The 26151-nt window shown below is 35.1% G+C and overlaps 1 protein-coding gene across 10 annotated transcripts in view; it reads right to left on the reverse strand.

The window, feature by feature from the left end:
• Positions 1–26151, reverse strand: part of LOC121382081 (5'-AMP-activated protein kinase subunit gamma-1-like) — a 374706-nt gene that overhangs the window by 14464 nt on the left and 334091 nt on the right. For 7 of the 10 annotated variants that reach the window (XM_041511567.1, XM_041511561.1, XM_041511559.1 and 4 more), the window contains 7 exons: positions 20496–20617; positions 16672–16717; positions 12589–12692; positions 10166–10247; positions 7896–7954; positions 6184–6195; positions 4869–4895 (listed from right to left, as the gene is read on the reverse strand). In XM_041511567.1, the coding sequence (XP_041367501.1) occupies positions 4869–4895; positions 6184–6195; positions 7896–7954; positions 10166–10247; positions 12589–12692; positions 16672–16717; positions 20496–20617 (452 nt within the window). The remainder of the gene's footprint in view (positions 1–4868; positions 4896–6183; positions 6196–7895; positions 7955–10165; positions 10248–12588; positions 12693–16671; positions 16718–20495; positions 20618–26151) is intronic. The other 3 variants (XM_041511560.1, XM_041511562.1, XM_041511565.1) reach the window with 3 other exon arrangements.

Consider the following 26151-nt stretch of genomic DNA (forward strand, 5'->3'; position numbering starts at 1 on the left):
TGTTACATTTAGAGCTACTTTAAAACATAATGGGCCGAATTTACAAAGCCATTTTATGACCAAGGACGCATGTATCTACATACATTTACAATGCTTAAACACCTGGGTTTACAAAGCCTTTTATGACTAAGGACGCAAGTATCTACACACATTTACAATGCTTAAACACCTGCGTTTACAAAGCCATTTTATGACCAAGGACGCATGTATCTACATACATTTACAATGCTTAAACACCTGGGTTTACAAAGCCATTTTATGACTAAGGACGCATGTATCTACACACATTTACAATGCTTAAACACCTGGGTTTACAAAGCCATTTTATGACCAAGGACGCATGTATCTACATACATTTACAATGCTTAAACACCTGGGTTTACAAAGCCATTTTATGACCAAGGACGCATGTATCTACATACATTTACAATGCTTAAACACCTGCGTTTAAGAGTAAGGACGCATGTATCTACATACATTTACAATACTTAAACACCTGGGTTTACAAAGCCATTTTATGACCAAGGACGCATGTATCTACATACATTTACAATGCTTAAACACCTGCGTTTAAGACTAAGGACGCATGTATCTACATACATTTACAATGCTTAAACACCTGCGTTTAAGACTAAGGACGCATGTATCTACATACATTTACAATGCTTAAACACCTGGGTTTACAAAGCCATTTTATGACCAAGGACGCATGTATCTACATACATTTACAATGCTTAAACACCTGCGTTTAAGACTAAGGACGCATGTATCTACATACATTTACTTTGCTTAAACACCTGGGTTTACAAAGCCATTTCATGACTAAGGACACATGTATCTACATACATTTACAATGCTTAAACACCTGGGTTTAAGCAAAACAGGCTTCGTAAATTTGGCCCATTAACTTGATGGACAGACAAACACACACACACACACACACACACACACACACACACATAAATAACACATTGTATTATGCATACACATGCAAATTGAGACAGACTTGAAGAGTGTTTAATTAATTGTTACTAAACTTGTTAAATCCATAAGAAGTCAATTTGAGAAAACCAATGTTTTGTGTTTCAACCAACTTCATATACCATTGGTTTGTATCAACCATACACATATACAGTAGGCAGTCTTAATCTAGATTAGGATGTAACCCACAGCTAGCTTATAGTATATATCAAACAAGATATCATAAACAGTTATCTCCAGTGACCCTAACATATCTCCATTGACCCCAACTTCATGTACCACTGATTTATTTCAACCATATATATGTAGGCAGACTTAATCCAGTTTAGGATGTAACCTATATAGCTTGTACAGTCTATCAAACAAGCAATTTTATATAGTTATCGCCATGGTCCCCAATTTTTAACTTTAACAAATTTAGTAACAACACACTCTTGAATTAAGACATTAACATATTTACATTACAACAAATAATGGATACAGTATGAACATACGAACATGGACCAAAGACACGATAAATATTATTTCAGTTTTACAAGACAGGACAAATATTGACATGACTGTATACAAATGTGAGAGAAAAAGAGTGAGAGAAAGAGAGACAGAGAGACAGAGAGAGAGAGACAGAATAAAATGTCATTATTTAGATTTATTATATACATCCATTTTATGTTCGGCTTTAAAAATTATTTAATACCTATGTACATTTATATTTTTTTATGATAACATAATTATAACATCCTGTGATTTAATGTTATTTGTCTAATATTATTTTGTAGTACCTGTTATCAATGACTAAGTACTGTAAATATGTTATATAAGATGAAGTTCATTAAACCAGTGACTGTTTAAGTTAAAAAATCTTTATAATAATATATTAAACATTATTTGTGATATAACATTCAGGATTAAGCAATACACATTTAAAAAAAAAAAAAAATCATGTTTGTTTAATTTAATATATATGTTTTTGGTTTAAAATGCATCACAATAAAAATGTAAAGACGCAACTATAAACCAAATTTCAGTGATCTAGGACTTATAATTTGTGAAATATGGAACTAAATGTTTTAAACTTAACATTGGATTTAAAGACACAATGACGTTTCAATGACGTTGCTGCTGTCAGGAAAGTAATATCCATATCTTGCCTTTCTACTTGGACCAAGTGAGACAAAAATGTAACCAGCAGTCGCTTAGTGTATTGATTATAAATCCTTTACTTTCAAACAACTACAGTAATATAAAGGATAAACAGAGTACTGGTTATGAGATGATAGGATTTTTACTTTCTTTAATTTTCATTTCAGCTGTGCTAATTATTAAATGCTGGTTTCTATAGTCATGATCAGTTATTCTGAAGCCAAAACACAATGAACTATTATTGGCTACCTTTTCATGTACTTGACAAACAAAATTTATTTTATGGATTAAAATAATAATGCTGTCATTTACAACATCAATATTTGCAAGCCAACACAATAAATAGTCCCTTATTAAAAGTCAGGTCGATTTATGGATAGATCCCACAGACTTCAATATCAACCTTATCTTAATGGTCTTGTAAAGAGCATTTTATAACCAGGCTCATATTCTTACACAGATATTAACACACACGACGACCACCAGAAAATCAATGGCATGTGTTTTGGTATAACCTCTTCTAATATACCGTAATACAATAATAATGGTCCAAGAAACAAAATTTTACTATTATCCATATCACCAGTTTTAACGACGCTCATTTTCATAAATATTAGTTATAATTAACACTTATTAAATTCCTTTATTCTAGATCTGTATACAAAATAAGTTTGGGACCAGTATAACCATTTCATGTATACTCATCAGAAAGAAAACAAAAAAGAAAGAGAGATTGACAGAGAGAGAGAGAGAGAGAGAGAGAGAGAGAGAGAGAGAGAGAGAGAGAGAGAGAGAGAGAGAGGTTTTTTGTGTCTGTATGTATATAGTAATATAATTATTTTCTTTGCGTCTATACACTTTACGGCAATCTGGTCCAGAGGTGCTTACTTTTTTCGTTCATATACTGATGAACTGAAAAAATTTAAGCCATGCCTACTCCCCCCCCCCCCCCCCCCCCCCGACTCGCACTACTTTTGTGCAACAAGCCGGATTATTCAAGCAACCATATTTAGATATTTTGAAGAAAATACATGTGAAAGCTACAAAAGCAATAATAATTTTTAAAGTGTATACTATAAATTGATGGAAAATGCTATAGATCTATAGGCATTGATTTAAAAAAATAAAAACCCCCACAAAAAAACCTCTTCGCTAATCATGACATGAGACTCAGCCAGTAGCCAAAGAAATCATGTAGGAAATTTCACACCTTTAACTTACTTGTCAGCGATGTTCTACAGCTGTTGGCGAAAATTAAACGGTTCCACCGACAGCATAAATGTTAAGACACGTTCCCTTCATTCACTTTCATCAAATATAAACTAAACACGAATAGGACAATTCCTTCCAATATAACAAAATGATCTGTAAAAATGCACAGCAGCTAGATGAAATGGCATTGCTTATCAAGATTACGTCATTTGGTAAATGACGTCATTTACAAAAATCACTTGATTCAAACAATAGTGAATGAACGTTTGCATTCTTACGCGACATAAGTATCAATGAAGTTTACACAAACAATACTACAGGCATATTTAAAGCTAAACAAAATAAATTCAGTTATTGTTAAGGTATGCATATAAATGTAATTATAAAATTTGACTGCAATTATTTTTTGGTTCATGCAAGTATGAACCGAAAAAATAATTGCGGTCAATTCTTAAGTAAATTAATACTTAAAAGTATACGAATAACCAAAAACCAAAATAAAATTAAATATTAGTTATATTTAACATTTAGTAAATTCCTTTATTCTAGATCTGTATCAAAAAGAAGTCTGGGATATAAACTACCACCAAGAGACCAGAGGGGGGGGGGAAGAGAGAGAGGGGGAAGAGAGAGAGAGGGGTCAGAGAGAGAGGGAGGGAGGGAGGGAGGGAGGGAGGGAGGGAGGAGAGAGAGAGAGAGAGAGAGAGAGAGAGAGAGAGAGAGAGAGAGAGAGAGAGAGAGAGAGAGAGGTTGTGTGTGTGGCTTGTACACATATATATGAAATATTAAATAAATAAAAAAGTGTATGAATAACCCAAAACCATGTGTAAAATAAAATAAAAAACCCTTTAAATAAGCAAAAATAAACATCAAGCCAGACAGGTAATGAAATGAAGCAACAAAAATAAGCTGTCAACACAGAGTCCTCCATCAGTAGTATGTCCATCAGATGCACGTAGTGTCAAACCCTTTACCACAACTTCATGTCAAGCTAGCAACACAAAACAGTTTCTTTACAAAACTTTTCACATTCTGTGTATTGGAAAATATGACATTGTAAAAGACATTTAAAAAACAAAAAAACAATTCCAAATGGTTGACTAATGAAGAAATAAAACCAGGAATCACACTGAAAAGAATTTTTTTTAGGCAAATTTTTACACATGTAGAGGTATTTCACCGAAAAGTATTCAAAAGTAGCTATTTTAAAGAACATTTTATTAACAAATACTAAATTTTGTAACCACTTTGTATCAAAATTAGCAAATGGCTAATTTGGCAATGGACACAATTTTATGTTTTACCTCACAAAATGAATGATGGAGGTCTCTGCAGGATGAACACAAACTATTCTTCTATCTGTTAGTACAGTGCAGGGTTTGTTAGTATGTTAGTATGTCACTAGGACACCGCCACCACATTATTGTAAAAGTGCTCGGGTGCTACAGAAGGGACAATCACAAGAGTAAGAGATCAAATAGTTCCATATGATGGGGGTTTCCAAAGGATTTAACATTTCACCATCAACTCACTAAAAACGCTCTTTCAACTTTCAAGTCCTTCAAAATAAAACAAAAATTAAGACAGGGAATTACAGTTACTGATATGAATGAAAAATTATTTCCAATTTATTGAAGAAAAAAAATTCAAAATGAATGTGGCTTTCATTATATTTACTGAATATAGATAATGATTAACAAAAAGGGATATCTGTTGAATGACACCTCAAAATATCAATGACTTTTTCAATTATATGTTTGGTTTTAAGGTAAATTTTTTTTTTGTTTTAACGACACCACTAGAGCACAATGATCAATTAATCATCGGCTATTGGATGTCAAACATGTGATAATTCTGACACGTAGTTATCAGAGGAAAGCTGCTACATTTTTTCCGTTAGTAGAAAGGGATCTTTTATATGCATTTTTCCACAGAAAGGAAAGCACATACAACGGCCTTTGGCCAGTTGTGGTACAATGGTTGGAATGAGAAAAAAACTAATCAATTGAACTGATCCACCGAGGTGGTTCAATCCTTTGGTTTTAAGAGTTAAAGACAAACCGACAGTTACTACATAAGTTTCAGGTTTTTATAAAGACTTTCCCACATAGAGTACAACATATATATCATGAAGAATTGGTTGGTGCATAAAGAAGCCACTTAACGAAAACATACTGACAAAAAATAAATACAAAACAAGCATTCGGAGAGTACTGCTAAAGCAATACATGTCCCCTACATGGCCCAACACATTTTCATATCTCCTAAGCTCGAGGGCCATAACTATGTAAAAAAAAGAGTAATAAATCACCAAGAAAGTCAGACTTGATCTCATCTGTAACAGTATATGATAAAGCTATACCAAAAATATCAGCTCAATATCTTTAGACATTGCATTCCATTGCAAAAAAAAAAAAAAAAAAAAAAAAAAAAAAAAAACGTTTCATATCTCCTTAATTCAAGGGTCAAGGGTCAAAATGAATAAATCGCCATGAAAGTCAAACCTGATCTCCTCTATAACAGTACATGATAAAGCTTTTCCAAAACTTTTAACTCAATATCTTTAGGCACTGTGGAAAAAGAGTCCAGAAACCTGTATGTGGGACAGACTGACAGACAGACTGACGGACAGAGATGAAGCCTATATAGTCCCCTGTGGTTGGACCGATAGGAGACTCATAAACCATTATTTAAAATGTTACATACAAGGACATTTTTATTTTGCTTTAACCCATCACCTTTAGTACACAGTACTGCTGAACATTAAACAATTACGTTAATGCATGATGCTGAAACTACAGTTATACAGGCTGTGGCAAAATACCCAAACTGCAGATATAAACTTACAGTTTTTGCGTCCTTTTGAATTAGAGAAAATAAGCATAATTAGTTATTGTAAGATAAGCAATCTGAAAATATGTAACAATATTACATGCAGGATACACATATTTTTTTTCATTTTTTTTTTTCTATAGGTCTACCAAACAAATGCAGGTATTAAAAGTAGATTGCCATGCGGTGTAATTCACTGGGAAATTCAAATTTGGTAACTTAGAAAAATTATAAAATGAAAAGACATTACGATAATAATTTAAAAAAATGCTGCATAAAATAATAAAACAATGTAAAAACAGTGCAAAACTAGCTATATAAGTACAAAATTGCAATGATAATGATGATGATGATGATGATGATGATAATAGTGAAAATCTTTGTGCTTCATGATTTAATATATCTCTTAACTACTACAATTAAATGCACCTGTTGGTAGACCCAATTTTAGTAAAGCAATTTTAAACAAGTTAAAATTATTATATTATTTTATTATTATGTATAGCTATATTATTTTATATAGAAATATAGAAATAAATATGTATAGAACAAAAATGTCTTTAGTTACAAAATAATAATAATAAAATCAAATGTGAAAGTTGTAAATTCCACCATTTGTAACTGAGCACTAGCTTACAGATATCTCCAATGACAGAATACAATTACTGGCCACCAGCATCAAAAATAGGCTTCTGACTTCCAATATGTAAATTGGTTGCATCATCAATGTCATCATAACATGATGCTCTAAAGTTTTTAAATAGAAGACATTTTTGGTTTTGTGAATGGTTAAAAAAACGCACCATCGAATGATCAGTCCATGACGATGAGAAATCCCCTCACCCAAAAACCATGTATAATGTACTGTTAGAATGATCCATGAAATTACATGTATAACAAGATGTTGCATGAAACTTTAAAAATGATCTGCAACATTGTGGCCAAATATTCCATGCATTGTGGTAAAACATTTAATGGCTGTATGAAGAATATTATTTCATAATGCAGGTCTCTGGGAATTGAATATTTGCGTAAAACCATTTATAGGTTACACAAAAATAAATTCAGGTAACCCTTTGTTTTCTGCATAACCCGTTATGTCCATGTAAATAATGTGCTAAATTTAATGCGAGAATGGAAAATAGGTTATGCTAAAATAAAATTTGCGTTGTGAACGATGCGCAAGCTAAATGATTGTTCTCACAATTTTCACAGACCTGTAATGGCATTATGAAGAATATTATTCCGTAACAGATTTTTCAGAATGATCCATGACATTGTGGTACAACAATCCACAGCATTAGGACAGAATATACAGTGTACCTGTTATTAACAGGTACTAATCAATTACAATGACTGGAGCTGGATGCTGCAGCTGATTGGGGGGGGGGGGGGAGAGGAGGAACAAAGGGAGGGGGATGTGAGTGCGTCATTCATAGCATAAATATCAGTTCACTCAAAAGGACAATCTTGTGAAAATTGTCACCAACATTTCACTAGTGCTGATGTCAGCGGTGCTGATGCCCATGTCACAAATGGTGGCTCATTAGCAGTATGAACAACTCCTTAACACTGTGTGATTAGTGACATCATAAACAGAACCAGCAATTGCAAAGCATTTTTAACAAAGCACTTGTATTTTAATAATTAACAAAACATCACACAGCAAAAAGGAATGTGTCTCACCAAGTACACATAAAACAAACAAAACCAGAAAGTGTACTCACCAAAGGAGACTTGTAGTACATTTTCAGAATATTAATAAAGTCTGTAATGGTCAGCATTCCTGTAAAGGAGAAGAAAAAAAAGTTTGCTTTATTTAACGATGCCACTAGAGCACATTGATTTTTTATCTTATCATCGGCTATTGGACGTCAATGGATCTTTTATTTGTGCTTCCCACAGGCAGGATAGCACAAACCATGGCCTTTGTTGAACCAGTTATGGATCACTGGTCGGTGCAAGTGGTTTACACCTACCCATTGAGCCTTGCGGAGCAATCACTCAGGGTTTGGAGTCAGTATCTGGATTAAAAATCCCATGCCTCGACTAGGATCTGAACCCAGTACCTACTAGTCTGTAGACCGATGGCCTAACCACGACGCCACCGAGGCCAGTATAAAAGAGAAGAAGAAAATAATTTCATCTGTAATTATAAGAGACAATGAAAAACTGCTTCAATAAAATTGTGTCTACATTATACAGTGAAACCCCTCTAAACCGGACACCCATGGTACCAAGACAAATGTCCAGTATTTAGAGGGATCCGGTTTAGAGAGGTTACATTCTGTCCTGGTTTTAAAAAAGGGACTCTGTAAAATGTCTGGTTTCGAGGTTATTTTAGTTTACAGAGGATCCGGTCTTGAGAAGTTTCTCTGTAGTTACATTCATAACAAGAAGCTACAGAATTAAAGGTGCAACTATAAACCAAGTTATAGTTTTTGAGAAACTGATCTAAACACAAAATGTCAACACAAAAGTTGATACCATTGCCACCTTGGGAAAAAGAATACCTATATCTTGCCTTTTAACCTTTGTAAAGTGAGAAACTTGTTTAAATGCAAAACATAAACACAAAAGTGGATATACCATCGCCACCTTTTGAAAAATAATACCTACTTTGTATATCTTGCCTTTTAACCTTTGTAAAGTGAGAAACTTGTTTAAATGCAAAACATAAACACAAAAGTGGATATACCATCGCCACCTTTTGAAAAAGAATACCTATATCTTGCCTTTTAACCTTTGTAAAGTGAGAAACTTGTTTAAATGCAAAACATAAACACAAAAGTGGATATACCATCGCCACCTTTTGAAAAATAATACCTATATCTTGCCTTTTAACCTTTGTAAAGTGAGAAACTTGTTTAAATGCAAAACATAAACACAAAAGTGGATATACCATCGCCACTTTTTGAAAAAGAATACCTATATCTTGCCTTTTAACCTTTGTAAAGTGAGAAACTTGTTTAAATGCAAAACATAAACACAAAGTGGATATACCATCGCCACCTTTTGAAAAATAATACCTATATCTTGCCTTTTAACCTTTGTAAAGTGAGAAACTTGTTTAAATGCAAAACATAAACACAAAAGTGGATATACTATTGCCACCTTTTGAAAAAGAATACCTATATCTTGCCTTTTAACCTTTGTAAAGGCAAGACAAAAAGTATCTGTACAATTTATAAATTAATGAAAAAATACCACTTCCAGTATTTGATAAATTCTTGAATAAAAACTATTCATTGCACATGACTTAAATGCGAATTACATGAAAATCACTATATGTTTGGTTAGTGTTGCTGAAATCACTATATGTTTGGTTAGTGTTGCTGAAATCACAAAGGATATGGATAAAAGGCTATGAGCCTGATTTTGTTTTACATATCTGTAACTACACATATTTACAATGCTTCAATTAATACTCAAGTTTAAGAAAAAACCCAGGCCAGATTAATATGTGTAATCTTTAATATTTTTTATTCAATCCTGTGGTTGTGAGAGAATTCCAGATCCACACATACATACAGAACATTACTTATGGCATTTTTAGAAGCTAGCCCATAAACCATCAAATAAAGTCACCTACATCAGGGTTCAATAGTAGGTGACAGACAGTTAACTTTCGGAAGCTGCTGCAACTATATATACTACCACTACCACTTACTTAATAAGCTTAATGCTTGGCACACACCTACCAATTAACGCCGACTCAACTGTCGAGTCGACATTAGTCTGGATATGTGCACCTGCACACACCAGCCAATGCAAAAGTCTAATCAGGGCAAAACTGGAGATTACATGAGACTGTCACATTTTACCCCTGCACGCACACCAATTAACACCAATGTGACTGTCGTGTCAGTGCAAACTTTGAAATTACATTCTTTAGTAGATATACATGTAGCCGCCTACATTTCTCAAACAGCCTCCATTGTTCAGAGATAACAAGCAGCCTGCTGAATAACATAAAAATTGATACGATGACACTGACCTACATAATCCTGTTTGCTGGAGTCCCACAGGGGAGCTGCCCTCACGCCGTTGTAGACCAATGCAAAAAAAGCCTTCTTCACCTGAAACAGAGGCGTTTTTTAGGACATTAGCACCATAATACTTGAAACAGAGGTAGTTTTTAGGACATTAGCACCAAAATTCTTGAAACAGAGATGGTTTTTAGGACATTAGCACCATAATACTTGAAACAGAGGTTGTTTTTAGGACATTAGCACCATAATACTTGAAACAGAGATGGTTTTTAGGACATTAGCACCATAATACTTGAAACAGAGGTAGTTTTTAGGACATTAGCACCATAATACTTGAAACAAAGATGGTTTTTAGGACATTAGCACCATGATACTTGAAACAAGATATGGTTTTTAGGACATTAGCACCATAATACTTGAAAAAGAGATGGTTTTTAGGACATTAGCACCATAATACTCAGTAAGTTGACAAATTAAATAATATTTCATAAAATATTGTCAAAGGTAAATTAATTGAGAATTATCATATATTAAATAGTGGATTAAGACATTTTGAAGGGTGGAGTATTTTGAATGGCCATGAAAATAGACTTTAGCTGATGATTCCAATTTCTTTGTTTCATTTGAATTGTATCTGTCAGTTATAGTAATTCAGCATAATACTTTGGAATCCTACTAATTAAGAGTGAGAGCGAGGGAGTGTGTGTGTGTGTGTGTGTGTGTGTGTCTGTGCGCGCATGCTTGCATGCATGCTAGAGTGTGTGTGTGTCGTTTTGCACAGATTTTAAAGTGATAACCGATCTTCTTATGGATTACCCTATATTTACACCACACACATTCATGCACAAAGATGTAAGCAATCGACTTTTTTTTCTTCTTTATTTTTCTTTTCTGTTTTTAACAGAATTCTGTAGTTTTGTCAAGAAGTGTATGTCAGTCATGTACAACTTATTCAAATGATAGCATAAATATTGGTAAAACAGCTTGAGGGATGAAGGACTTCTTAAACTGGTAAATGTCAAAGCACTGGTGGCCTTTATAGTACCGTATATCTTCGCCTGTAAGTCGATCTCGGCTATAAGTCGAGTCCCTAATTTCAAGCCCTGAAAACGTATTTTTTTATTGACCCGTTTATAAGTCGACCCATGAAAAACTACTTATAAATATTGAAATATTTCTTATTTTCAGCCCATGAGAACAATAATATTTGAACACAAGAAAATTATTTTACAAACTTCGGTTTTCACGTTTTGTACATCGCAATATGATCAGACTATTCCAATCAAACTATCATTATTACATAGCATCAAAACGAAATATTCCCTTAGAAGAGAGTGAAAGCTGTTTGACTGTTACTGTATAGTACTGTACAGATGGTTTTGTGCACAGACAACAACTTTATTTATAAACACTGACAACAGATCACTACGATAAAACTGAAAGAATCACGTTTTGCCGCCATATTAATACATGTAAGGAGGATAACTCTGGAAAGTACACTGGTTTTTGTACCAAATGATGCTCTAGATAAGTGAACTGCAGAGATCAGTCTATTTTAAGGGAAAGCTTAGTAATATTCATGAAGTTAATCACCGCCAAAACATTGTTTGAACAACCATTAATGCCAGTGACCAGATTTCAAAATAAACTCAGGCAACAGGTAGTTAGTATTGTTTACATTTTTACTATTAGTTATGACTGTTAATTTAACTAAGTGGACTGTTGTCTTGGCATGTGAGTGAGATCGTACGCCTTTTCGCATAACCAAAACCGTTCTAATGCCAAAAAAAATAGGTTATAAAAAATAAATGTGTCAAATTAACATATTTGAGTATAAATACATGGCATACTTCAACAATAAAACTTGTAAAATAATCCCCAAAAAAAATATTTTTTGGTGAAATTTTTTTACCCTCTTATAAGTCGACCCCCCAAGTTATAAAATAATTTTTGGGTGAACAAAATTCGACTTATAGGCGAAGATATACGGTAATTAACACACTGCACCTCAAGGGAACAAAGCAAACGACACAGTGTGCTATAATTAAACATCACCCACAGTCTTCGCTATTCATGCTTTAAGGGATATAACTGGAGTACCCTTTAGAGACAAGTTCCATGTTATATCCAAATACAATAGAACCTGTCTAAACCACATCATGCTGGGGACTTAATATTTATTCAATTTAGACAGGATCCAGTGTTAATTCAGAGGTCTGCGTTTTAGAATTTAGAAAATTTGTGACCATGAAACCTTTTCAGTTTTGACAGGATTCCGGTATGTTAATGGTCCGTTTAAGATAGGTTTTATTGTACTTTCTATCCTATGCTATATGGATAGCACTGATGTCCTTAAAAATGAGAGAATAAAATAGTAGAATTTCATTATTATCATACCTGTTGGAGGTTATATGCAACATGTACTTACATTTAACTGTGTGTCAAATATGACCAGTTTGCCGCTCATAGGAATGAGATCATAGCACTTGTGAGCACGCATGAACTTGGCAAATATTTGTTCTTCATTTTCATCTGCAAAATATAATCAAACAATGACAGAAAGAGACTTAGTATATATACAGCCAAGTGATTATACAGCTCGACATCTGGATTAAACTAAGTGTATTAGAATACTATTTATAAATATAAACATCTAAAGGTTTACATAGAGAATATTATATGAGCAGTCGTTAGATACCCGTTTATCTTACAACGAGTTGTTTAAAAACCTATCAAACGAGTGAAAGCTTTTCCATTGGGTGGTATGGCATTGGTGACCTGGTCATCACTTAGGTGCACCTAGTTGTATGTCTGTTAAAATGTTATCGCACGTATATGTGTTAACAAGTATGTGTTATCAAAACTAACAAATAAAGAAAGTACTTTTAATAATTTATTTTAAAAAATCAAATTAATGTTCAAGCATGCTGTCCTGGGCTCACATCTTAAGTATCTAGGCGATCTGTTCAGTTACACCTCCCCACCGAGTCATTATAATATAAAACGTACTCTGTGATGGATTCAAACCCAGTCCCTACTAGCCTTACAGATAATGCCCCAGGGCTTGAAATAAGAAGTGAAATATGGCCTGCTGTTATTTTTTTAACATTGCAGGCCAAAAGAAATATGGTCTGCTTAGAACAAAATATGACCTACTGGAAATAAGGCAGCACGTGATGAGTGGAGGGTTTGGGACAGTGTGTGGAGAATTAGGACTCTGAGGTGTATTTTAGAGCCATTATAATATTAAAATATAACAGAATCTCAAGCCCAGCCTCAGATGAGATTATCGTACGCACAGTGAAACCTCTCAAAACCGGACCCTCTGTAAACCGGAATTCCCTCAAAGCCAGACATTTTTCATAGTCCTTTTTAAAAAAAATCAGTAAAGAAGTTAACCTCTTAAAACTGGACATTTTACTTGGTCCCGAGGGTGTCCGGTTTACAGAGGTTTCACTGTACATCTATCTCTTGAAAAATAACAGATTTGTTGGGGGTAATTTTAGCAGGTGAATTTTTATTTCACTGGCTAGGTCTAAAAAATAGACTGCTTTTCGCAAGCTGCTATTTCGAGCACAGAACTATTATGTCACTATGACCGGTTTACAGTGCACAATGGCAAGCAGGGAAAAAAACCCTCCATATGGATCGACTTAATTAGGTACAGAAACAGCAAAATATCATGTTAATTCCAGTCTTAACTTAAGAATTACTCTAAACTGAACTCCACCATTCCAGCAGTGGGTATATAGATAACATTTTGCAACTTGTGAATTTCAAATCGTCATTTGTGTTCACAAACAGAAAATGTTAAAACTGTACAGTATCATTTAGAACATTATTAGTACTATTAGTCTTGGAATATCAACATTTACAACAACAAAAAAAGAAAACAAAAAAAAAAGATTTTTTTTTTTACCTTCTTATCTACTGGTAGTTCACAGCAGCAACTGGTTTCCATAGAAATAGGGAAGGCTAAATTACCTTATGGAACAGGTAAATCTCAACAAGCAATTACTTTGCTTTACAAGCACAAGCACTTTGATACGCTCCATAACAGCTGCATATACAGACTTGCAGTTTTATCATCAGCGCAAGAATTGAAGAAACAACCACTTGCACAAACAGAATAAATAGTGTATACACACGTATATCATCACTGCTAATGTATACACCTCTTTCAGCAATACCAGAGCAAAAAAAATCAACCACTTGCACAAACAGAGAACATATTACACAATGTAGCCAAAGGTTTAGAAAAACACATTTTTCTATCTTTAGCTGTAGTCAAAACAGATCACATGTAATATAACCTTGTTTAGCTGAATTACTAACAGTTTATCATGAATATTTGACACACCAGTGCATGGAAGTCAAAATCTTGTTTAAACTTTGTAAGGTTCTCAACAGATTTTACATTTTGTGGGATATAGTAAACTTTTCAACATAAAATGCACATACAAACAGTACACTGTCCAAGATATTTAAGATGATTTTTCATTTCTAGTCAATAATAAAGGTAACAGATGTATGTAACATTTTCACTAGAATCAAAAAGTTTGTTTTGTTTAACAACACCACTAGATCACATTGATTAATTAAGCAATAACTAAATGTTTGACACACACAAGATTATTATTAATAAATTAATAACCTGCTAAACAAAACAAAATTTAACTTTCTGTTTTTATAACGTCAACAAAAATATTTCATTTCATTTTATGGATGCCGCATGTAATTATACTTATAAAACATGTCTTACATGTACCTAACTGATCTAATCTGGCCCTAAAAGCAAACAGGGTTTAAACCATTAGCGAAAAAATCTGCAGATACCACATAAGTTATTCTTTTTTTCAACTAGCATGTAAACAGCACTGGACAAAAACAAACTCCAGAAACATTTTTAGGGTTTTGCCAAGTAAGAGGTTCATGGCCAAAGTTGGGGGGAGGGAGTGGAAGAGAGACAATTTATAGTAAGGGCTTATAGTAAGGGCACATACCAGATTTTTACTGTTATTTATATAAAGTAGGACAAAACACATACATTTTCATCCTCATGTTGAAAGGCCTGTGCCCTCCTGCATGGGACCCCGTTTCACGAAGCGATCTTAGCCCTAAGGTAAGACTGCATTCAACGTGATCTTAGAGCTAAGATCGCTTCATGGAATGGGATCCCGGCCCCCTTCCCTGGGCCCCGTTCCATGAAGCGATCTTAGCACTAAGATCACCTTAGTGCATAAGGTAGCTATGCACTTATGGTGATCTTAGGGCCAAGATTGCTTCATGGAACGGGGCCCTGGTTCCTATGGGTCTGAGGATTCTGCATGCTTTTTACCAAAGACTATGGACAGAAACAGTTTTGGTAAAAACAAAAAACAATACACAAGGAGCAACAAGATGCTTTCTATAAGCATCTTTTCCATTACGTGCACAGCATGCTCACTCCATTTTAGCTGTGTACCACTGGGCGAAGTGGGAAAACACCACAGTGGGTCGCGTCCAAGGGGATTTATCACAATCCCATAATCTTTCACGCTTCCCGTGATCCATCTACCATTTACGCAGAACACGATACATTGTCCATGTCAGTGTTCATTCTCCTGCTATATACACGCATCATATTTAGTAAAGCCACGCTCATAACAATAAATAATGTAAGCATCTCCCCATGTGGAACTTCATAAACAGGGATAATGACAGGATAAAGCACAATTAGGCTTAAAAGTTGTTGTTAAACAAATGGAGCACATTATATGTATGCATTTTGCAAAAACACATGTGAATTCAGAGTTGAGTAAATACATGTGGTTTTTTTAATGAGAAAAGATTTTTAAGAACTTTAAACGTATTTTAGAAAGTTATCAAAAGTCTAATATATTGAAAAGTAAAAAATAAGTTTTAATTTTTAACTAAATATATCACTATTTTAAGAATAATAAAATACTGGTACTACCCCTACAAGTTTCAGTGGTCTAGTAGTTAAGTCATCTGAAGAAGGAAGGAAATGTTTTATTTAACGACGTACTCAACACATTTTATTTACGGTTATATTGCGTTGGACATACACATGTATGGTTAAGGACCACACAGATATTGTGGGAGGAAACCCGCTGTTGTCACTTCATGGGCTACTCTTTTCAATTAGCAGCAAGGGATCTTTTATATGCACCATCACACAGACAGGATAACGTACCACAGCCTTTGATTATACCAGTCGTGGTGCACTGGCTGGAGCAAGAAATAGCCAAATGGGCCCACCGATGAGGATCGATCCCAGACTGATCGCGCATCAAGCGAGCGCTTTACCACTAGGCTCTGTTTCGCCCCTTTAAGTCATCTGACTTCAGACTGAGAGGTACTAGGTTTACATCCTGGTACCAGCTCAATACATTTTTTAATCACTCACTCAGAAGGTGTAAGGCCATTACAAAAATAATTTTAAAACAAATCTATTTGAAAAAAGAAAGAAAAGGTATACTAGCTGGAAGATGAGTTTCACTTCACTTACCTAAATCTTCTATTTCCATTTTGTCAACATCCGAGTCCATACTCAGCTGAAATGAAATAAAATTAGTCATGTTGTTTTACTTTTGTACCAGCTGATATTAACAACTACTTATTATTTGCAAAAAGACCATAGTCTTAATTCTACACTGGATCTGAAATCCAACCCATGTACATTTATCCGTCACATTTATATTTTTGCATTTACCATAGCTTAACACCATTAATAGCCGATGTATTTTTCGTGCTGGGGTGTCATTAAACATTCATTCATTCTGTAACATTGACTTTATTTCTGTTTTATCTCACCAACTACCCACATCACATTATTATAAAGATACTTATACACTTATGGGAAAAGGTTCCTATGCATGTATTAAACAACGTATACTCCTAATGCTATAATGGTATTGATGGAAAAACCAAATCCTTTTCAAAAGACTATTTATTATTTATAGTATGATTTGCAACACTATGGTTCGTCATCATCTTTGTCAGATTTCAACCATTTACAAACTTTACAGTTGAGGTGAGACCATTTTATTTGGTGCACAGGAAGTTTTCCCCATGATTATATATAAACATCTCTTACTGAAGATTTTTAAAGTCTGTCTTTGATGCATTATATGAATAACATCAGGCAGGTGTTGGTCTGTTTTTACGGGAAACAAAAGAAAGAGGATACTTGTTCAACTTGTCTGTATTGACAATAGCTTTTCAAAGCCACATGCAAAGTTAGGTTGACTTATGAATACGACTCGAATAACCACATCACAGAAAGAGGATATGGCCTGCTAACACAGATGGTTGCACAATTAATGCAGATGTTCTAATAACCCAAATACAAAGTCACATACCAAACGAAGACAAAAAAATGACAAGTAACAAATAAATCAGTCTCCTCCGAAGACAAAAATATGTTGTTTTTTTGTCCTACTTTATATAAAGAAAAAAATCTGACTTGTGCCCCCCAACCCACTAGTCAGTGCTCCTCCAAACTGATGAATGTACCCCCCTCCCACCAGATATTGTTAACCGGCCTGGGATTGAAACCAGGACCCTCTGTATGAGAGTCAGTGCTCTACCAACTGAACTTCATGTAACAGGGGAATCCCCACTATAGCTACTGCCAGCAGGAACATGTTATACCAACACCACTACACACTGTCCTTGAACAATTAGATAAATAAGAATGTAAATATTATACAGCCATGCTTGGAAGATTCCATACAAAATGTAACAGAACCTCCTAGGTCAAACATCTTTTTCACTTTATCACTTAACTTATACTTTGGCAGTCATGCTTGTAATATAACACTGGCGAAAATAATTTAGAAATTAATACTAGCTATACTCGCAAATTAATGACTACAGCTTCTTGGTCCATTAAAAAAAATTCCTATACAATAGTCTAATGCTATTGTTTCAACTTATTTTCGTGCTTATATCCAATTAAGGTTCAAGCACGCTGTCCTGGGTACACACAACTCAGCTATCTGGGTTGTCTGTCCGGGACAGTGGGTTAGTTGTTAGTTAGTGGATAGTGAGAGAACAGAGGGTGTAGTGGCATCTACCCATTGAGCCCTTAAGAACTCGCTCTGGGTTGGAGCCGGTACCGAGCTGCGAACCCTGTACCTACCAGCCTGTAGTCCGATGGCTTAACCACTGCGCCACCGAGGCTGGTGTTGAGCCACAAAACAGCTAACAGGTTTGTTGGAGGAAAAATAGGACTGATCGAAGCTTAGTTAAAGGGACATACGCTAGTCTTAAAACACTAAGGCATATTTTTTACTATTAGAGCCGAACTGAAATCATACTTTTCTTAGATTTTATGGTTTAGATTATCAATTTCCATACATTCGAAGTGTTTTTAGTCATCCTAGTGTTTTTAATATCACAAAATGCATTTCTCATATTTTTAAAAACGCACGTGCGTCTGAGAAGTAATAGTTTTTAATCTATTTTTTAGGGTATTTCACCATTTCAAAGTCACAGACTCATGTTTCACTGAGTTGTAATTTTATCCAAATGTGTTACAGGTTTGTAGATTAACTAAACTTAGTGTTAGTTTACACGGGTTGAAACTAGGGTATGCCCCTTTAATAATGTCTGACACGCAATAAAGCGTGCATTATGTAGTCCAATCTATATACACGGTATGTAACAATGCCACTAAGTGAGGCTTTCAAAAGCTGCAGTCTCATCTCCCCTTCCAATAATATTGCTCAAATACACACGAGCCTAACACCATTTTAATGGAGTACAACCAATATATTTAAAAGCATTCCACCTATAATGGACCAGATACACAGATTTAGTGGTGAGCACATACTGAAGAATTATCTATTTGATCAAGTTTAGTTGATTATTAAATGACAAAAGTTTGTTTTCATTAACGACCCCACCATAGAACACATTGATTTATTAATCATCAGCTACTGAAAGTTAAACATTTGTTAATTCTGACATGTAGTCTTCAGAGGAAATCTGCTAATTGTTTCCATTAGCAGCAAGAGATCTTTTATATGTACTTTCCCAAAGACAGGAGAACACATACCACAACCTCTGATATACCAGTTATGGGGCACTATCTGGGATGCATGCAAGCCAATCCAGACACCCCAAAAGAAAACCAAAATGTCAGTGACACCATGAATTACTGAAAAGGCCTGATTTTTCGTTAGCAGTTCAACCATGGAAAACCGACCACTTAGATATTTTGGCTCATACAAGTATGAACAAATATAATGTTGTGTACCCTTTCTTATGATGTACTCGGTTATGCAACGCCTAACAATGTTTTAGTTCATACTTGCATTATCAAGTGAAAAAATCTAGGTGATCAGTTTTCACGTGATCATGGTTCAACCATCAATATCAAATTGGTCCTAATATGTAAATAGGGCTTGAGCTTAAGAATTGGTTACTGACCGCAATTTTAAGCCTGCCTACAGCAATTTTAAACCAGAAACCTTTGCAACAAATATTAAAACCAAACAATATATCTTCAACCAACAGCATTAATTTTTAACTAATAGACTATAGTGGCAAAAGGCAAAAAATTGCCATTAGTAAAGTCCCTTACCCACAGCAATTCGTCATCAGCAATTGCTGTCAGTGCTGTCATTACGTTTGAGACCTGTGTGAAGCTCTGAATCTGCCATGATTTTGCCAGAAGACAAGAAAGTTACCGTTATGAAGTCTGACGTGTAGATGATGGTGTGAGTGTTCATGTCATTGAGAAGAGAGATACCTTCATGAAGTCTGACTTGTAGATGATGGCGTGAGTGTTCATGTCATTGAGAATTGAGTTACCTTCATGAAGTCTAACTTGTAGATGCTGGCGTGAGTGTTCATGTCATTGAGAAGAGAGATACCTTCATGAAGTCTGACTTGTAGATGATGGCGTGAGTGTTCATGTCATCGAGAAGAGAGTTACCTTCATAAAGTCTGACTTGTAGATGATGGCATGAGTGTTCATGTCATTGAGAAGAGAGTTACCTTCATGAAGTCTGACTTGTAGATGATGGCGTGAGTGTTCACATCATTGAGAAGAGAGTTACCTTCAAGAATGAATGAATGTTTAACGACACCCCAGCACGAAAAATACATCGGCTATTGGGTGTCAAACTATGGTATTACCTTCATGAAGTCTGACTTGAAGATGATGGTGTGAGTGTTCATGTCATTGAGAAGAGAGTTACCTTCATGAAGTCTGACTTGAAGATGATGGTGTGAGTGTTCATGTCATTGAGAAGAGAGTTACCTTCATGAAGTCTGACTTGTAGATGCTGGTGTGAGTGTTCATGTCATTGAGAAGAGAGTTACCTTCATGAAATCTGACTTGTAGATGATGGCGTGAGTGTGCATGTCATTGAGAAGAGATCCTCGGTTTGATGCCATGGAGGGGGGCGCCGACCGTGGCTCATTCGAGGGTCTCAGTGGTGACACTGAAAATACATAAATAAAAATAATAATAAAATAACATAAAGACATTCTATTTATTCTTAAAATTTCATGATTAATTTTGTTTATGTCACAAGTTAAACAAAAACACATTTAACAACTTGATTGCTGACGTCAGCATTTACAACTGCAAAAAAAAAAAATTCCAATTTAAGTGTGTTGAACAGAAACAGAAAGTTTTGGAAACAAAGGACGGTCAATGTTTGGAGTTATGAAGTGCTGAAAACAAAGGTAGGTTAATATTTGGAGATGAAGTGCTGAAAACAAAGGCAGGTTAATGTTGGAGATGAAGTGCTGAAAACAAAGGCTATTTAATGTTTGAAGATGAAGTGCTGAAAACAAAGGCAGGTTAATGTTTGGAGATGAAGTGCTGAAAACAAAGGTAGGTTAATGTTTGGAGATGAAGTGCTGAAAACAAAGGCAGGTTACTGTTTGGAGATGAAGTGCTGAAAACAAAGGCAGGTTAATGTTTTTAGATGAAGTGCTGAAAACAAAGGCAGGTTACTGTTTGGAGATGAAGTGCTGAAAACAAAGGTAGGTTAATGTTTGGAGATGAAGTGCTGAAAACAAAGGCAGGTTAATGTTTGGAGATGAAGTGCTGAAAACAAAGGCAGGTTAATATTTGGAGATGAGGTGCTGAAAACAAAGGCAGGTCAATGTTTGGAGTTATGAAGTGCTGAAAACAAAGGTAGGTTAATATTTGGAGATGAAGTGCTGAAAACAAAGGCAGGTTAATGTTGGAGATGAAGTGCTGAAAACACAGGCTATTTAATGTTTGGAGATGAAGTGCTGAAAACAAAGGCAGGTTAATGTTTGGAGATGAAGTCCTGAAAACAAAGGCAGGTCAATGTTTGGAGATGAAGTGCTGAAAACAAAGGTAGGTTAATGTTTGGAGATGAAGTGCTGAAAACAAAGGCAGGTTACTGTTGGAGATGAAGTGCTGAAAACACAGGCTATTTAATGTTTGGAGATGAAGTGCTGAAAACAAAGGCAGGTTAATGTTTGGAGATGAAGTGCTGAAAACAAAGGCAGGTCAATGTTTGGAGATGAAGTGCTGAAAACAAAGGTAGGTTAATGTTTGGAGATGAAGTGCTGAAAACAAAGGCAGGTTAATGTTTGGAGATGAAGTGCTGAAAACAAAGGTAGGTTAATGTTTGGAGATGAAGTGCTGAAAACAAAGGCAGGTTAATGTTTGGAGATATATGTGACTGCCTGCAAAAAAAAAAGGAGGGCATAATGAGGTAAAATTATTTTTTTGTGGCATTTTTCTTTCTATAACCACTGGTCATAACAGTACAATGTCCAAATCATTTGGCTCAAAGATTTAGAGAATACTCAATGAGCTACGAGGCAATACCGTTTATCTTGCACGAGTGAATTGATGTCAATTGTCCTCTCTGAGCCTTTATTTATTTATTATTATTTTTTAGAAACAATCTGAGTAAAGATATTTAAGACATTATTTTGAGCAAATAAAATACATGCATCAGAAACATGCCTTGCATTTAATGTAATATGCCAAATGCTTATATATTAATTTCATTCCTTACATATAGATGCCATGTTGAAATTCTCCATAATGTCTTTTTAACAGATGTTTTCTTTGAAAGACGTGTTATGCCTCATCTGTACTATTTTGTGCAGAGGCACTCAAATATATATATATATATAACATGGTTAGGTGACATATATCTTCAGATTCATGTTATTTCCATTAATATTATATTTTCTTGTAAGACACAATGGATACAAGTTCCACCGGCCAAATATACCATATTAATATTGTTTCCATGCTATTATTTTTGTTTTGGTCTGTATGTGTGTGGACTTTTTAGGTGTTTTTTTTTAAAAGGGCCAACAATGGGTCATTCATTATATGCAGTTTCCCACATACAGGACAGCACATACCATACAGTATTTGATAGCATGCACCTACACACTGGAATGAACAATCAAAACTTATGTATGTTTTTGCTGACCACTACATGTACTGGTATTGATCATCTCTTGAAATATTGATTTTCTTTTTGCCTATCTCTCAAAAGGAAAGGTAGCTAGATGTTTCTGTGCTTCAGCTGGCGAACATAGCACAGTTTCTATCAACCCGAGGTCTGTAAGTATATATATGTTAAATCATCGTGCTGGCTGGCTCCCTCATCTGAAAGCTACATGGCTATATAGTCTTCAGATCATATCTTGAAGGCAATCTCACATACAGTATGCATACCATAATGTTATAAAGTATAGCCAAGTCTTGGAACAAGTCGACCAAGTGCCACAGTCAGTATATAAGCATATATCTCCATCCATTAATTTATCTACATATATTCCATGCCATTCTATCCATCCATATTAATTCATTCATAAATAATTCATCCATCTGTCCACATATCCATCTATCTATTCATCCTTTGAACCATCTATCCAAAACATTTGGTAATTCTGACATGTAGTCATCAGAGGAAAGCCACTACATGTTTCCTAATGCAGAAAGGGATCTTTTATATGAACTTTCCCACAGACACATACCACAGCCTTTGACCAGTTGTGGTGCACTGGTTGGAATGAGAGAAAAAAATCCCAATCAATTGATTGGATCTACCAAGGTGGTTCGATCCTGTGATGCAAGCACTGTAAGCGAGAATTCAATTGACTGAGTTAAATCCTGCCTCTGACAGACGAACGGTCATACTGCATATGGTCCTGTTTAGAAGTAAAGGGGTGGGATGTAGCTCACTGGTAGAACACTCACCTGTGGCATGGTGGGTTGCAGGATCCATTGCCATCAGTGGACTCAGGTTTTTTCCTGTTCCAACAAGTGCCTTATGACTGGTACAACACAATACAATACTATGTATTGTCATGATATGGTGCATATAAAAGATCCCTTGCTGCTTTATCAGTAAGAATCACCTGTACGACAACAGTGGGTTTCCTCTCTATCGACCAAATGTTGAAATAAAACATGATAGACACAAAATAGCCATAGTTTCAAAAGTGTTAAGGTGTTGTTACACAAATATTCCTTTCCTGTTTGCTGTAACCGACCCTTGTTGCTAACAGAGGAAAGGTTAATATAAGTCACACAAGCAGATTTGACCTTTATTATTATTAAGCTATTTACGTAACCAGTATAATTTGTTGTATTCTTAGGCTTTAAAACATTAGCCACAGTAATTGGTATTTATTATCCAACAGCCAATGATTAAAAGCACAGGGTCATTAAATAAACATTTCTTCTTTTCCATTAAATCAATAAATCAACCATTTGACACATCCACTGAAGGTTCAAGCAAGTCTGTCTTGGGCACACCCTTTGGGTTGTCTGGGAAATATGTTAAAACAGGTGGTTTTCCCCCCTTTCTTTCCTTCTATTTGTGTAAATGCTTCAATTCATATATGTACAAACAAGGGATGCAAATGCAACAGCGTGAATGGCCTAGCTGCTATAAATAAAGGAAGGAAGGAAACGTTTTACTTAACGACGCACTCAACACATTTTATTTAGGTTTATATTGCGTCAGACATATGGTTAAGGACCACACAGATATTGAGAGAGGAAACCCGCTGTCGCCACTTCATGGGCTACTCTTTTTGATTAGCAGCAAGGGATCTTTTATATGCACCATCCCATAGCCAGGATAGCACATACCATGGCCTTTGATGTACCAGTTGTGGTGCACTGGCTGGAGTGAGAGTATAAATAAAGATGCAAGGAGAACAATAAATATACATTCTATATTCTTATTTATATTACCTCTCAGAAAAAATGTGACGGGTTTCCTCTCTTAGATTTTGTGTCCAGATGTTTGACATCCAGTAGCCGATGATTAATAAAATCAATGTACTCTACAGTGGTGTCGTTAAACAAAACAAAGATTTAACTTTTACCTCTCAGAAATTAAACAATATGATAAACAGTTAAACCTCATTAAACCAAACACCTCCCTTAAAAAAACTGTTTTATTTCCTCTCTCTCCGCTTCACTGCAATAAAACAAAGTAAAATACTTGTATTAAGCAAGTCTGATGGAACAACAGATGTATGTACGTTAATCTATTGCGTAACGGAATAATCGCATCCGTCATCTGTACAGAAGTCTGGAATACCCTCTTACGCTTCCTTCCTCTTACAACCAACAACCCCGATTGTGTCAATACACCGCTGTATCAAGTTCTGTTACATTTCTCTTCTTATGCTACATATAGTGCATTAATTATCACGGGTCATTGGTTTACGTTCTGCTTGAATGGTTTTAAATCCAATCATCATATCAAATTCAATAAATATAAGTCTCCTGAAGCACTGCATGTAGGCATGACTCACTCAAATTATCACGTACGTTCCATTATTAAGTTACATATATCTGAGATTTATAACATGTACATATAAAATTACTAAGAATTAATGTGTTCATGTTATTCATATATAATTTCCATTATTATACTTATTTACATATTAAGTAGAGTAGAATTTTCCTCTAAAGTTAAAGTTTGTTTTGTTTAACGACACCACTAGAGCACAGTAAAACATTTGGTAATTCTGACCTGCAGTCATTAGAGGAAACCCACTACATTTTTTCCAATAACAGCAAGGGATCTTTTATATGCACCTTCCCACAGACAGGAAAGCACATACCATGGACTTTGACCAATTGTGGTTGACTAGTAAGAACCAAAAAAAACACACCAATGAGTTGAAATTGATCAACTGATGTGGTTTAATCCTGCAATGCAATTGACTCAGTTAAATCCCGCCCCTTTCTGACATAGTGTTAGAGAGGAAACCTACTACATTTTTATATTAGCAGCAAGTGATATTTTTAAATGCACCATCCCACAGACAGGATAACATATACCACTGCCTTTGGTATACCGGTCGTGGTGCACAATATGTAGCTACAGCGTGAAATAGCCCAGTGACTGAAAAGAGTTGCTCTTTGTAGCCATACATCCAATGTCATTTAACCATAAATAAAAGTGTGCTGAGTGGCATTAAAAACACATTTCTTCCTTCGTTCCCTAATACTAACCCATTACTCTGTTTGCGTCTGACAGCCCATATAGATGAGATATATGGTAAAGAAACACTGATTAAACCCTAAGTGAATAAAAGCTCACGAAAACAAATCATCATCATCATCATCATCGTCATCGTCTGTTGTAATGGATTTTTATATATAATGTTAGTCAGCTCTTATAGAAATTTGCATGCAGATCCATCTTCAAATGGGTCTTAGAAAAACAGATTCAGTTTTGAAAGACAAAAATGCTAAAATTAGTCAATGTATGTAAAGAATACCAATTGACTTAAGATCCTGCTTGCTGTGCCATGCCCAAAGAGGTTGGTTTGCATCACTAGATGGGAATGCCACACCATTACCTCAGCAATGAGACAATTTCTTGCCCTTGCCCAGACTGATGGAAATAAACCTTCTGGTACCATGAAGTGTTAGAGCCATTTCTCTGAAACAAAAGACAGTTGAAAATATGTCAGACTTGAATCTTTGCTCCTAAGC

Source organism: Gigantopelta aegis, chromosome 9 (genome assembly GCF_016097555.1).
Source record: "Gigantopelta aegis isolate Gae_Host chromosome 9, Gae_host_genome, whole genome shotgun sequence".
NCBI lineage: Eukaryota > Metazoa > Mollusca > Gastropoda > Neomphalida > Peltospiridae > Gigantopelta > Gigantopelta aegis.